We start from the raw sequence: 13,048 nt of genomic DNA, 5'->3' as shown, positions 1-13,048 counted from the left end.
GGCCATCGATCTACAGTAAAAAAAAATAACAAGCTTAATATGCATCATCATCATTCATCAATCACCTCTGTCCTGGAGAATACCAGGGTTTACAGTTAAAACACAAGAACATGATTAAAGGTCAGTAAGAGACAATGTCTCTGGGCAAAATCAAGATAATGAAAAGTGGAAAAATCAAAAGCCAACTGTGGAAGAACATCTGTTTCTTGATGTCTTGGTTGGCTTTTAGTGAGGGGTTTATTGTGTGTATTGTAGTCCCAGTTTAGCATCTCGGGCCGAGCAGGTTGAAACATGATGTTTGTAACATCATTTCAGTCTCAGTCTCATTTGATATTGCTTCCAGCTTTTTGTGGATTAGTGCAACACTGAGACATATTTGTCTTCACACAAGGCAAATCCAGTATCCCAGGTCTCTGGGAATCTAAATTGTCAGTTTGTGAGAATTGTGTTCAGCTGCTAGATGTCTACATTCAGAGGTCATGTGGGGCCAGTGGTGTAGGAGTAGAGTCATTAGTCCAGTTCTGGGTAAAGTTGGTCCTGCTCTGGATGGAGAGCTCCTGTACAGGGAAAGCAATGTGAATAGCGACACCTATGGCTAAAATGAGAACTGAAACCAAGAAGACGAGTCCCCGACGCAAGATCAGCTCAGTGACAGAAAGCAACGCTGGAGTTTTGGTGTTTGAAGTATTTTTGGTGCTTTCAGCGTCCCCCTCAGCTCTTCCTGTATTTGTGTTGTTGGCCTCAGCCTCGTGACCCACTTTCAGGTCTTGATCCTGGGTGTTGACTGGACTGTAGCCCTCCGTTTTAGGAGCTTCTTCACCGTCCAACTGGGCCTTCAGGTTGCAAATATGAAGCTGTTAATCAATCTGTGTCTAGCCCAATTATGATAAACAGACAAGGGAGAAAACCATATTTAACTACACACCATTTACTATTTATTATGCACTTACTGTATTGGGGAAGTCCGATATGTCAGGCACCATCGCCTGACTCAGCACTGTACTAACAGGACGCTTTGGTATCACCACCATTTTCTTTCCAGCTCGCAGTTGAGCCTGAAAACACAGAGTGAGGTACATGAGACATCTTTTTTTTTTCATTCAGATAGAAAAACCTGGATGAGAATTCAGTCACCCACAAATTGACCAACACTTAATTCTATTCAAATGCATTAGTTTGTGGCATGTTATATGCAATGTTCACCACTAACGTGTATGTTTGTCCGTGTATTGTGAATGAGTTGAGAGATAACTTCAAAGTTATGCAAAAGAAAATAAATCAAAAGAAAACTGAAACTGAAACAAAACAAAGATTTGAAATGCTGCCATAAATTTAATTGGCTAATCCAAATTCTTGAAACGGTTTAATTACCACGCATGGTTTTAAGAAGGATAAGCTCATCCTACCTTGTATGAGACTTTCTTCCAATTGAGTTTGAAGATGATAAAGAGGAAGATACCCGTCTCCAAGAAAACACACGTCAAGATACCTACCCACAAACCTAACCAGAGGCAGACACAAATAAACATGCAATGAAGAAAGATCTACAGTATTCACTTCATACACATAAGAAGAAAAACAAATTATATTCTTAATATGTATGACAAAAAGACTAAAATACAGCTACGCTAGCAGCTATTGGACAAATTACAATTTTTACCTGTTGATGGTGCTATGAAAAGTCAGGGGAACAACAAAGTTATTACATTTCATCCAAAGGGGGACATGAGTGGCAATCCATTTATTCGATAGTTGTTGAGACATTTCACTAAAGACCACACAGGGCTGTGTGTGACTATAAAGGTTTGCTAGAGGCATTATTCACTGAACCCCAATCATATTGCATATTAAATCAGAGCCACCCTCACATCATTATTACACTCTGTGGAAGAAACTGAATTAATGTTCCTAACATCCAGTTGAAGTTAACCTAAATTAGAGTGTTGTTTGGTATACATCAACTTTACTGTGGGGCATATATATGTTATATATTTTTCATTTAGTAGTGTATTACGAGGGATATTAAGTTAATTTAATCAAGTCCACTCTTTTAACAACTCAAATTAAATGACACTTATTTTAAGCATCAAAGTATGTTTGCAGGTCTTGAGGAGTGCTACTGCATATATTGTATAAGTTGTATAATGCCTTTTGTGGCTCCAGAGGGAGCTGTGCGATGTCTTATAAATTGACTCAAATTATGTCTCTTGAATCTGCGTCTGTTGAGGCCAGACGGCAACCTCTAAGTCTGAAAAGTGAAACCAATGTGTTTTCAATTCATGAAAGTTCCCTGTAAAGTGTTGGTAGCCTATAAATGTCTTTGTCAGCGTTCGGTTGTATTTAACTCCACCTTCTTGTGTCACCTCTGGTGGCAAAAAAAACAAGATGTCCACGGCCTAAATGTTGAACTCAAGGCCAGTTGGTCAAGTGGCATTGTGGGGAATGTAGGCACCAGTCTTTTGACAAGGAAGAAGAATATATACATTTGTGGTTCTACTGTATCAATTATTAGTATTTTTGTTTAAACTGTCCATCTAGAGTCCAACTGGATTGCAATGCTTCGACCCCGAGCCAAAAAAGGATAGTGTAAGATCAAACCTTGTTTGCAGAAACATACAGCAATAGAATAGGATGGAAACATTACCTAATATTCTGAGCTTGGCAGCAAACACCAGAGCTATTCCCACTGGCAGACCGATGCAGTAGTAACACACTAGGTTGGACAACGCAGCAATTTTCTGCATCCCGGATCCAATAAGAATCCCTGAGCAGACACACTGAAAACACACACAGACAGAAACAATTGAAAAAGAGCGTGTATACTCTTCAACACAAGCTCAATGCAAAACAAAAGAACATTTATTCTGTTCCAAAATAACTTACCAGAATAGCATCAAAGAATTGTACAAATGTGTAGACTGTGAGGTTATCTGAGACAATCTTCACAATGTTTCTGCAGACAGTAGAAGAAGAGCATCAACATTAAACAGAGGTGCCATTATGGGGTGCAGGAAGGAAGGTGTGTTGGTCTAAAACTCACTCATCAGATGTAAATATGTAGCCAACAGCGGACTTACTGCCAACAATGACAATACCCTGGAACACAGCAAGCACCCCTATAGTGAAGACAGTACACAAAAGATAATACGTGACAAGATGTACTGTATTTTCCGCGATTGTTCAGATTAACAAAATATCAAACAGATTTTAATGTCAAGTTGCGTGGATCTTACAGGTATCTATTTTTTGTGTGTGTGTTTTTAAATAGGAATAACAAACTCCAATGTTTCTGTTTAATACACTGATTACACATGTAATCGGTTATACTGTATTAGCAAGGATTAATAATCCTGCCAACCAATCAGAATCAAGAATTCTCAGTGGGCACGGTTAAGATTATAGTAATTATGTATGTTTGTGTTTACAAGTATATATGTTTTCATACCTGCCAGAACCAGCGCCACTTTGCAGGTGACTATGGCTCTGGTAGTGTTCCCGGCCCCCAGAGCATTCCCAACACGCACACAGGCAGCTGCATGGACACCTAGAGGGAACTGCAATGACCCCGTGTTACTTTTTTATGTTACAATGAGTGACACAGCTTTCTGGAATACATTATTCACTCTTTATTTTTTAATAGTTTGGTGAACATATCAATACCCCTCTGTCAACTTTGTGTGAAATACAACACGGGAAGCAGAAGGCAGTTAGCTTAGCTTAGCATAAAGACTGGAAGCAGAAAAACAGTAAGCCATGCATCTGTCCAAAAGTTCAAAAGTAAACCTACCAGCACAATAAGCACTCACTATTTAGTTATCTCCAGTGTGGGAACTCCCTCGATATCTGTCATTTATGGTGAAAAATCGTATCTCGCACTCACTATTCATATTTGTGAATAAGTGTATTGCAGTTTGAATAAAGAATAGTGGCAAAAATACATTTTAGTGACAGTTGCAACTGACAGATAAATTGTCTTATGATTTTAGAGACCTTGTGATCATTTTGTTTCTTAGGCTTTTTAGGGTGTCAAATCAAGGGTTCTCTGAACCCCCAAGATGATGAGATAACCAGTGTGCGAAATACAGCACACTGTTATCTCATTTGCTAAATTTTACATTAGTAGAAAAAATGTAAAAACATTCATTTGTGATTTGAGGGAAGTTACAAGTTGCACTGTAATTATATCTTGAGGAACAACAGTTTATCTATCCACACAACACTTTTTTGCAGAATGTCTCTAGCAATAAACACCGTAGTAACAAGAAAAGTGTGTGGTCAGCCGTGTATCAACACGTAAACAACATATTTTCATTTTTGTAGTCCTGAACTTTAGACAGAGCCAGGCTAGCTGTTTGTGCCTACATTTAGTCTTAATGCTAAACTAAACTAATCTCCTCCTTGATCTAGATCCTTACTTGACATACAGATATTGAGAGTAGTATCAACCATCTCATCTGAAGTAAATAAGAGCATTCCCCTACCTGAATTATTGTTAAATAATACATAAATGTTCCAGTGAACAGATTGGATGATGCATACCATAAATATAATGGCTCCTATTTCCACGATCACATGCTGGGCAGCCAGATCCGCCTCTCCTAGTATACCTAATATGACAAAGGTCAAATTCAGACATTTGCAAAGAGAAGAAACGTGTTTGACCAAAAAACATTCAGTAAACTGCACACAGCTGGCTGCTGGTTTATTAATCTGACAAAGGTAAAATGTATGGGAAAGAGAAAAGATATTTTTACATGTCACAAATATGGTTATTCTCTTAATGCTTGTGGAAACACCCACATTGTATTTGACCAAATAAAGTTAATTTATAGGGAGATAGTTACTGTGGGTGGGGAAGGCCCTGTGTTATATCCTTTAACGCTTTAAGCTACAAAGAAAACCATTTGTATGTTTTAAAACCTTGTTATAAGTGGTTTGTTTATTCACAATTAGACACTTGTGTATTTACCTCTTTTCCCAGTTTACAGTAAATCAATTCAATACACTTTGTTGCTCTTTACAATCATTCGAATGGTTTAAGTATTGTTTGTAAAAAAACAAAAAAAACAAAGACATGCTCCAGTTTGACCTTACTTAATCTTTTTCAAGCTTGCTCAAAAGGGCTTTGAAATACATTTCAAACAAAAGCCACACTGACCAGCAAGGAGACCTCCAATCTCCCAGATCCAAAATTCAAAGCAGATCATGAATGCACTGGGAATAGCCAGCTTCATGTAGGAGCCCCACTCCTGCAGACAGTCAGTGGACCAACCTGCAGAAAGTTCAACACGGACGGCGTATACTCAATAAGGCCTGTAGGTGGTGACAGATTTCTGAAGACAGATTTAAAAAACACAATTGCTTACATTCGTCATTTGCCTTTTCACCCAGATGTGTAATAGAAATGCTGATTTGGCCGTTTAGTTTATCAACATTTGTGTGTAACTCACCTCCCCATGTCTGCTGATGAAGCTTCTTCCATCTGATGTAGCCAAACAGCAGCAGGCAGATAACGATCTGAGAGAGGCCGTTAGCTATTGCTGATCCACTGCAAACACACATGATAGAACATCATTGATATTGATCTCTCTCCCTCTCTCCCTCTCCCTCTCCCCCTCCACCTCCCCCTCTCGGAATAGGAGAGGGATGGACCCGACCACAAGGACCTGATTGGTTAAGTAGACTGCCTGTTGAATCAAATGTTTGTCCAGCTGGACCAGGATCAACTCCTGTCAGAGCTTTCTCTTCTTACCCTTCACTGCCTCCTTTTCTAAATAATGGACAAAAACAATAAACATCAGTGTATTGCTGGCTCTGTTCTAGCCAAAAAACAAATCATTCTTAGATAGATTAAAATGCATAATGAGCTCTCTGACCTCCTGTCCTCTTCTTTCAAAACACCCGGCTTATGCATCAGTTACAACAGTGTTCAGGTGAGAGAAAAATGGTCTCTGCTTTAAATGGTCTAGACGCATAACTCTATTTAATTGGTTAGGGCACTTGACACCATATCTTGCAACACAAGTTCATGAAACAAAACAAAAAAAGGAAAGGAGAAGTGACACACTTACATGACTCCCAACTCGAGGCTGTAAATTAAGACGTAGTTGGACCCCAAATTAAAAATGTTTGCTGCTGCTGCTGTGTACAGCTGTGGCAGAATGATCCCCTGTCAGACAAATTAAGACATGAATTCAACTGCCAATCAATAAAAAGAAATGGGCTACACGAATAGCCAATCAGAAAAACGTATCTGAATACGTACATGAATGTCTAAACCAAATTGCACAGCAATCCATTTAACAGTTAAGACATTACACTAAAAAGCGCAAATGTCAACCTCACGGGGGCAATAGAGGAAAAGTCAGCTTATCAAAGTCATAAGGATGCAATATCTGGGAACCGGGAATGTCCGCACAAATAGGCCAGTAGTTTTGGGGAAACAAACACATTGCCGTCCATTTTTTAAGGCAGGGCACCATTGAAATTCAGTGCAAAAGAAGTGCATCTGTTTTCCCTTATAAACTTACTTGGTTTTGTAGGTAGGCTACTTGTAGCTGGTGCAGGAACATGGCCTGTAGCGGGTAACAAAGGGGAATTTTTAAAGAATAAAACTGACCGACCTCTCAGATACCAACCAGGATTCACAAACACACATTTGTTGCTGCTTTTAACTGTTAATAGTACTGTATTTGTACTGTATTTAGCATGCATGCTAATAATATGATGAAAATGGTTTAATACTACTGTCTTTCTAATCTTCTTGTTTTTGTTGTTGTATACAGAGCCTATAGTATGTCCTAATACCTGCATAATATTGCAAAAACATGTATTGTCCACATGTATTGAATTAGGCAGTAAATATTTTAGTCCACACTGTTTCAGTTCAATGCACTCACTGGAACAGCTGGGAGAAATGCCATCACGTAGAGCTGGGCAATTCTGAAAGGGAGACAAACAATATTTTAGTTGAGCAAACACATTAATTCACTTTTTGCTCAGACGTGCCCCTCTTTTTGAAATCACATTAAATGCCTGCTTTGCAAAGCTGCATATTCACAAAAGAACAAATATCTACATGAAGATGAACTTAAGCACACTCATAAAATACTTCCACACACTAAACTGGAATAATACACTACACAGAGATACTGACTATAAGAACATGCATAGCACTAAAGATAAGGGTCTCTTTTTTGCCTTAGTTTGTCATCAACCGAGCATCAGAATGCAGAACACACTGATATTATAAGGTTTTAACAACAATCCGTTTCATAAACTGTTAATTTACCTCGCCACCTCATGCTCTTGGTGCAAGATGAGCAGCAAGTTTTGAGTGTTGATGAGAAGACCCCAACAGGGCAGACAAAACAGCAGCAGGATCAATGAACTCCTTTGGAGGATTACTCCCACACGTTTCATGTTCTTACTGCCGAACGTCTGCAAAACACAAATGAGACAAAAGAGAACTGAATCAACTCAAAATGAAAACCTTTCTGTCGATAGTACACAATTCAAATTAGGACAGTGTTGATGGGGTTTGCTCACCTGAGAAACGAGTGTGTCACAGGCCAGGGAAAGGCCATAGCCTGTTGCAGTTGTGATGTTAATGATCTGAGAGTTGAAAAGTGAAAAAAAAAAAAAAAAAGAACAGTGATAGTTCAACTTTAGTTCTAAAATCTTTTGTTAATTGTATTCCAGCAACAGATTTCAATATTTAGCAAGCCAAAGAGACAGATATTTTGGAAAACCAAGATGGCCAACCAAACTAATGTTGATGTTGTTTATGTGCATGTGTGACCTAATTAGTTGTCTTTTTGCTCTCAGTTCTTCCAAAAGACATCTCCATTTCAATGATATGACCTCCTTAAAAAGCAGCTAATATTTACAGATATTTCAGTATTTATTTTGAAGACTGCTTTTATTTCAACTTAAGTTTGTTTGGGGGGTGGGAGGGTCAAGGTAACAGTACTTTTACTAATTTACCCACCTATCGATATGTAATTTGAAACTGGGGAGATAATGTAACGTTATTGTTCTGATTGTCTGTGTACATTTTCATTCCATTACATGTTTCATTTAAACTATGTGTGTACATTTGTCATTGCTTCTCCTCTCTTTGGTCTGCAAACAGCTCTTCAACATCTTAGCAGTTCCTTCTGTATCGGTTCCCCATAGGACATGGTGGGTCCGGATGTAAATATATTTGTCTTTCTGTTCCTTTTTGGAATAGAATATCACAGTATTGCCAAGTTTCTTTGGCAGTATTCGTGTTTAAAGGTACACAAAATTAGCATCACACACGGAAAATAATGATTTCTAAATGTGATTAGAGAAAAGTACTGTCAGCAGGACAAACAGTAGAATTAGTATAGTGAGTAATGATAATAGGAGTAAAAATAGCACCACTGAGGCCAGAGCGTATCCAGCCAGTTCTGTATTGCCAATGTGACCACAGAATATGCTGATAACAAATGTCAGGAGGAAGTTCAGAAGCCGAGACAGCAGCTGTAGAAACAAACAAACAAATTAGATTGATTCATTGATCAGGTGGAACAGCGGCGTTGTGAAATCAAAAAGCTGAGTAAGGTTCACACCTAGATAGACTTTAGGCACCATGACATTTTATTTGCGTATTGTAAATATATTTCAGGACTGGTAATTGATTGCGCTGTTAGATTGTACTTTGTAACAGTGCCCATTTAGTAGTAACTTCAGACATATTAAGTTATTTTTTCCAATATTTCAGCTTCAAGCTCTCAGCTTTCACCTTTTTCGCATTCCAACATCCATTTTCAGCAGGAAATGCATTTTCTAGTTTACCTTGCAATCATAGCTTGGAACTCACTACCTCCTTATGTAAACCTTATCTATCAAACTATCATTTGAAAAAAACTTAACGACGCACCTCAGACCGCTGACCATTTGATGAACTCCATTTCCTTAGTAGACTCCTGATCTTTCTTTGAAGAAGTTATGGATACTATTGGTATATGGTCAGTTCTGATAACATACATCCTAGTCTCTGACTGTGCTTTGCATCTGTCTGTACAATCTTAACTATTTCTGATTGTGCTGTTTTAACTTTTTGTTTGACATCATGTCTTGTCTGTATTATGTTTTGTCTTTTCTGTGGACTCCAGGAAGATTAGCGTCCGCTAAGGCGTCAGCTAATGGGGATCCAGTTAATAAAATAAAATAAACTAAATGGATAAACTACATAAATAAATGAGACCATCAAAGAGATAATTGTCTATTTCTATTTAGTTATTCTTAATGTTTTTCATCGGTGCCACCAGATCAGATTTGGTCTCCAGCAAGGGTCTATTATGTATTATTTTATTTTGTTTACATGTACATAATATATTTGTAAAAACAAAGCATAATGTCAATGCTAGTTAACGTTATAATAACACCAAACCAATCAAGGCACATCAGGACCAATATGTTTGGCCACTGTTAGCTAGCTAACAATCCCTCAGATGCAGTGACACAAAATGGATCATGTTCTTTTATTGAAAAAAGTACTGTGGGAGACAACCTTGCACCTGTAAAAACTATGGTGAGGAAATATGACCATGAATATATTACATCTGGATTCACTGACAGGCATTAATGAGTAAGGGTAAGCATGCAGAATATACATTTTGGTCATTACAGCTGTCAGAGGCTGAACACATATTTACATCCCAGTTTTTCCTCACGTCAGGTTAGAAGTAGGAGTAGAAATAAGCCCTCAGTTATAATTTGTAACTGAGGCCCTCCCCCTCCCCCCCCCAACACACACACACCAACACTTCAACTTTCCCCTACTCACCAGTGGACCTATGAGCCGTAAAATCTGGTAGAGTTCCTCTCTGTAGGCCAGTGGTAGCCATCGTCTCACACACGCACACCGAAAAAGTTTGGAGCTGACGGCTGCCACCGCCGCGTCGTCTCCCTCGGCCCTTGCCGTCTTGGCAACAGAAACCCCATCAACGGGCACTGCACCCGGCAATGGGTGTGCTGAGTCCGGGGAACCCAGCGTCTCCATTCAAACAGAACAAAACAAAAAGAAGGGAGAAAAGCTGAGGGACAAGGGAGGGAGGGAGAGAGGGAGTGGGGAAAGAGGCAGTAGGTCTATCTGGGTTTAGAAATAAAGCACATGCAGTTCTTTGAAGTTATTGATTATACAATGTGGTTTGGAGGAGGAGGGAGATAAGAATGAAGGGAGGTGAAGAAAACCAAGGTGACAGGGAGTGGAAAAGTTGTTTCTAGGAAGTGAGGAAATACAGTGAGTATTTGTGTGTGCATGTGTGGTCTTTACAGGGCTCAGTAGTAATCTGATGAAGAATGTTTGTTTGCACGGCAAACACAGAGAGCTCTGATGGCATACGCTCTGCAAGCGTTGATTAATTAATTACATGTGTGTGTGCAAATTAACAGTGATCTTATCTACCTCTGTACTTTGACCACTGACTTTAACCCTGGGGTCAGCCTCCTCATGTACTTGTCACATACACAAACACACGTGTAAACAAACCTGCTCTCATCAATTGTAACTTGACAGAGCTTTGCAACTTAAAACACGTATTCATCTACAGGTAGCTTCAACGTATATGTTAATGGCTGACTATAGAAATTAAATCACTGACATGTATCTTTGGCTGTTCAGAAAAGACAGTCTCAGGAGGTGCACAATTGATATGCATCATTTGTAAAAACAGTATGGCCAATAGGTCACAATCACAGCTACTGGCTTACAAATTACAGCTGAACGCGTGTGTGTGGGGGGGGGGGGTTAAGAAACAAGAGATCCCTGCATGTGTTATAGGTTGCGAGGTAGTCAATTGTAACTTTACAAAAGGAGCACATTCCTTCCCCTAATTAACTATGTTGCCATTGCTACAAACCTTTGATCTGACCGTACAGATATGGATTTTTTTAGAGAAGCTTGACTGAATAGCATGTGCTGCTTATAAAAAGTCCAACGCTTATAATGTAATGCAATTCCCTCTATCAAATGCAAATACATGGACAGAGAAGATGGAAGTATGAGGGTGGCATGACTAATCAAAATGGCACTTTTTATGCTCAGTCAAAATCACAATAGGGATTTACATTCTTTTTCTTTTCTTGAGAGTAAGTAGAAGCTGTCAGACTGAAAAGAGGTTAGCAGATTCAGGTTTACCACTTTAAGAAGCCTAAAGTGTGTGCTTGTGGTTGATACCGGACAAAGGGAACTGCATATTATATAAAAGTAGTGAAAGCCATAATTCAATTCAGTTTATTTTATATAGCCCAACATCACAAATACAAGTTTGCCTCGGAGGGCTTTACAATCTGTACACGACATCCCTATCCCGGGACCTCACATCGGATCAGGAAAAACTTCCAATAAAGATAGTAAAAACCCTTTCACAGGGAAAAAAAAAGGGGAAGAAACCTGAGGGAGAGCAACAGAGGAGGATCCCTCTCCCCGCATGGACAGAAGCAATAGATGTCATGTGACCAGAATGAATAACGTAGCGGAGTTACAGCACATTCAATGAATGTGACAGAAATTATTCATATAATGAGTAGTAGGCATGGTCCATGATCCAGCCACGATCCATTAAGCAGAAGGAGGTAGAGAGAAGGGGCATCCCAGGGGCAGTGGGAGGAGAAAGCAGGGCCATGGCAGCTGGCAGGCCTGGTTCCAGGCCGGTTCCATCAGCAGGGCCATGGCAGTAGGCAGGACCGGTTCCAGGCCAGTTGCATCAGCTGCAACTGAAGCTCAGCCAAAGTTCAATGAGAACGACTATTTTCATGCTATTCAATCAGAGTTCGTAGCCAGTTCGTAATCAGCTGATTATGGGCGTTCACTCTTCTGACCAAATGTTGACACAATCTTCATCAGCCAATCATGTCTCTGCTGTCAAATTTGAAATGTTCTGTCATTTTAGATTAAATCATTGTACCCCATTCACCTCCAGTCATCACGTGCAGTGTCCAGGTTGAGCTCATCAGAACTCCACTCCTCATCACATCCAGATCGACAGCATCTTCTTCCTCCCATCCCAAAGTGGTGAGAAAAAAAGCATCCATTTTATAGTGTTTTGTGTGAAGGAGCAGTAAGGTAGAACGTGTGCATACACCATGACTAAAACAAGTATGTTATTTTCTTTCTTTTTAAAAATGTGTACAACTTGTTGGTCTACTATTTGCAGCTGAATAAACCTTTCCAGCTGGTCAATGCCTCTCTCTAGTGGGTAAGAGAGGGAGGGCTGTTGGAAACATCATGGACACACCTGGCCTTAGTAAACACAGGGAAACGTCCAGGTCATATGGCCTGAAAACACAGCAAAGATAAGCTATCGCTTGGGAAAGTTTATTTTATAAAGTGCTATTTATTATTCACAGGTCATACATGAACCAAAGAAGAATCCCTTTTTTGACCATTTTGAGCACTGATCTAATCATCAGTTTTGTAGCTTAACAACTAAGACAGTCTTCAACTGACTGAAGATGACGCTGTTGCTCTAAGCCAGCTCTTTTGCACATGCATGCTCTCCACAAAGGTGAAAGGTCACACTGTGGTGGCGGCTGGCTGACAAACGCATCGATCACTTGAGAAAAATCAACAACAACTTGGCATGTCATCACCTAAGTATATGGCAAACTTGTTGACATTATCATTCATTTGGAGTCATGTTTGCATCCACCTGGCAAATGTAAGTCCAATATTCACTCTTTGATCTCATATCCTTTACACTTCTTAAAATATTGAATGAAGTATGGTTCTATTGTCAGCAGAATGCACTTCAAGTATCAGAATGAAAAGTACTGATTAGGCAAAACAGTGACCCCTCGTGGTGATATATTGTCTTAATATCTATTACTAATGCTATTGCAACTTGAAAAGCAGCATTTTATTGTTAATTGATCATGCTAATTTCAACTACTGCTATTGCAACTTGAAAAGCAGCATTTTATTGTTAATTGATCATGCTAATTTCAACTACTTAATGTGCTGTGGAATGCACAATTGTTACTTTGCTTGTGTCTTTCCATTCTATGTTACTTTAAA

General features: G+C 39.3%; 1 protein-coding gene across 1 annotated transcript; it reads right to left on the bottom strand.

Annotated features, from left to right (window-relative positions):
• Positions 1-470: 470 nt before the first annotated feature.
• On the bottom strand, positions 471-12,066 carry slc47a1 (solute carrier family 47 member 1; the record flags this gene model as incomplete). Its single annotated transcript, XM_079237836.1, is given in 19 exon segments — positions 471-833; positions 951-1,055; positions 1,407-1,501; positions 2,645-2,777; positions 2,884-2,953; positions 3,041-3,116; positions 3,446-3,554; positions 4,540-4,607; positions 5,159-5,272; positions 5,451-5,548; positions 6,072-6,169; positions 6,531-6,575; positions 6,900-6,942; positions 7,292-7,440; positions 7,549-7,614; positions 8,407-8,508; positions 9,818-9,984; positions 9,987-10,067; positions 11,940-12,066. Coding segments are annotated over 19 exon segments (2,109 nt in total).
• Between the last annotated feature and the right edge of the window lie 982 nt (positions 12,067-13,048).

Source organism: Taurulus bubalis, assembly GCF_910589615.1.
Source record: "Taurulus bubalis genome assembly, chromosome: 2".
Lineage (NCBI taxonomy): Eukaryota > Metazoa > Chordata > Actinopteri > Perciformes > Cottidae > Taurulus > Taurulus bubalis.
This window is presented reverse-complemented; position numbering and strand designations above follow the sequence as displayed.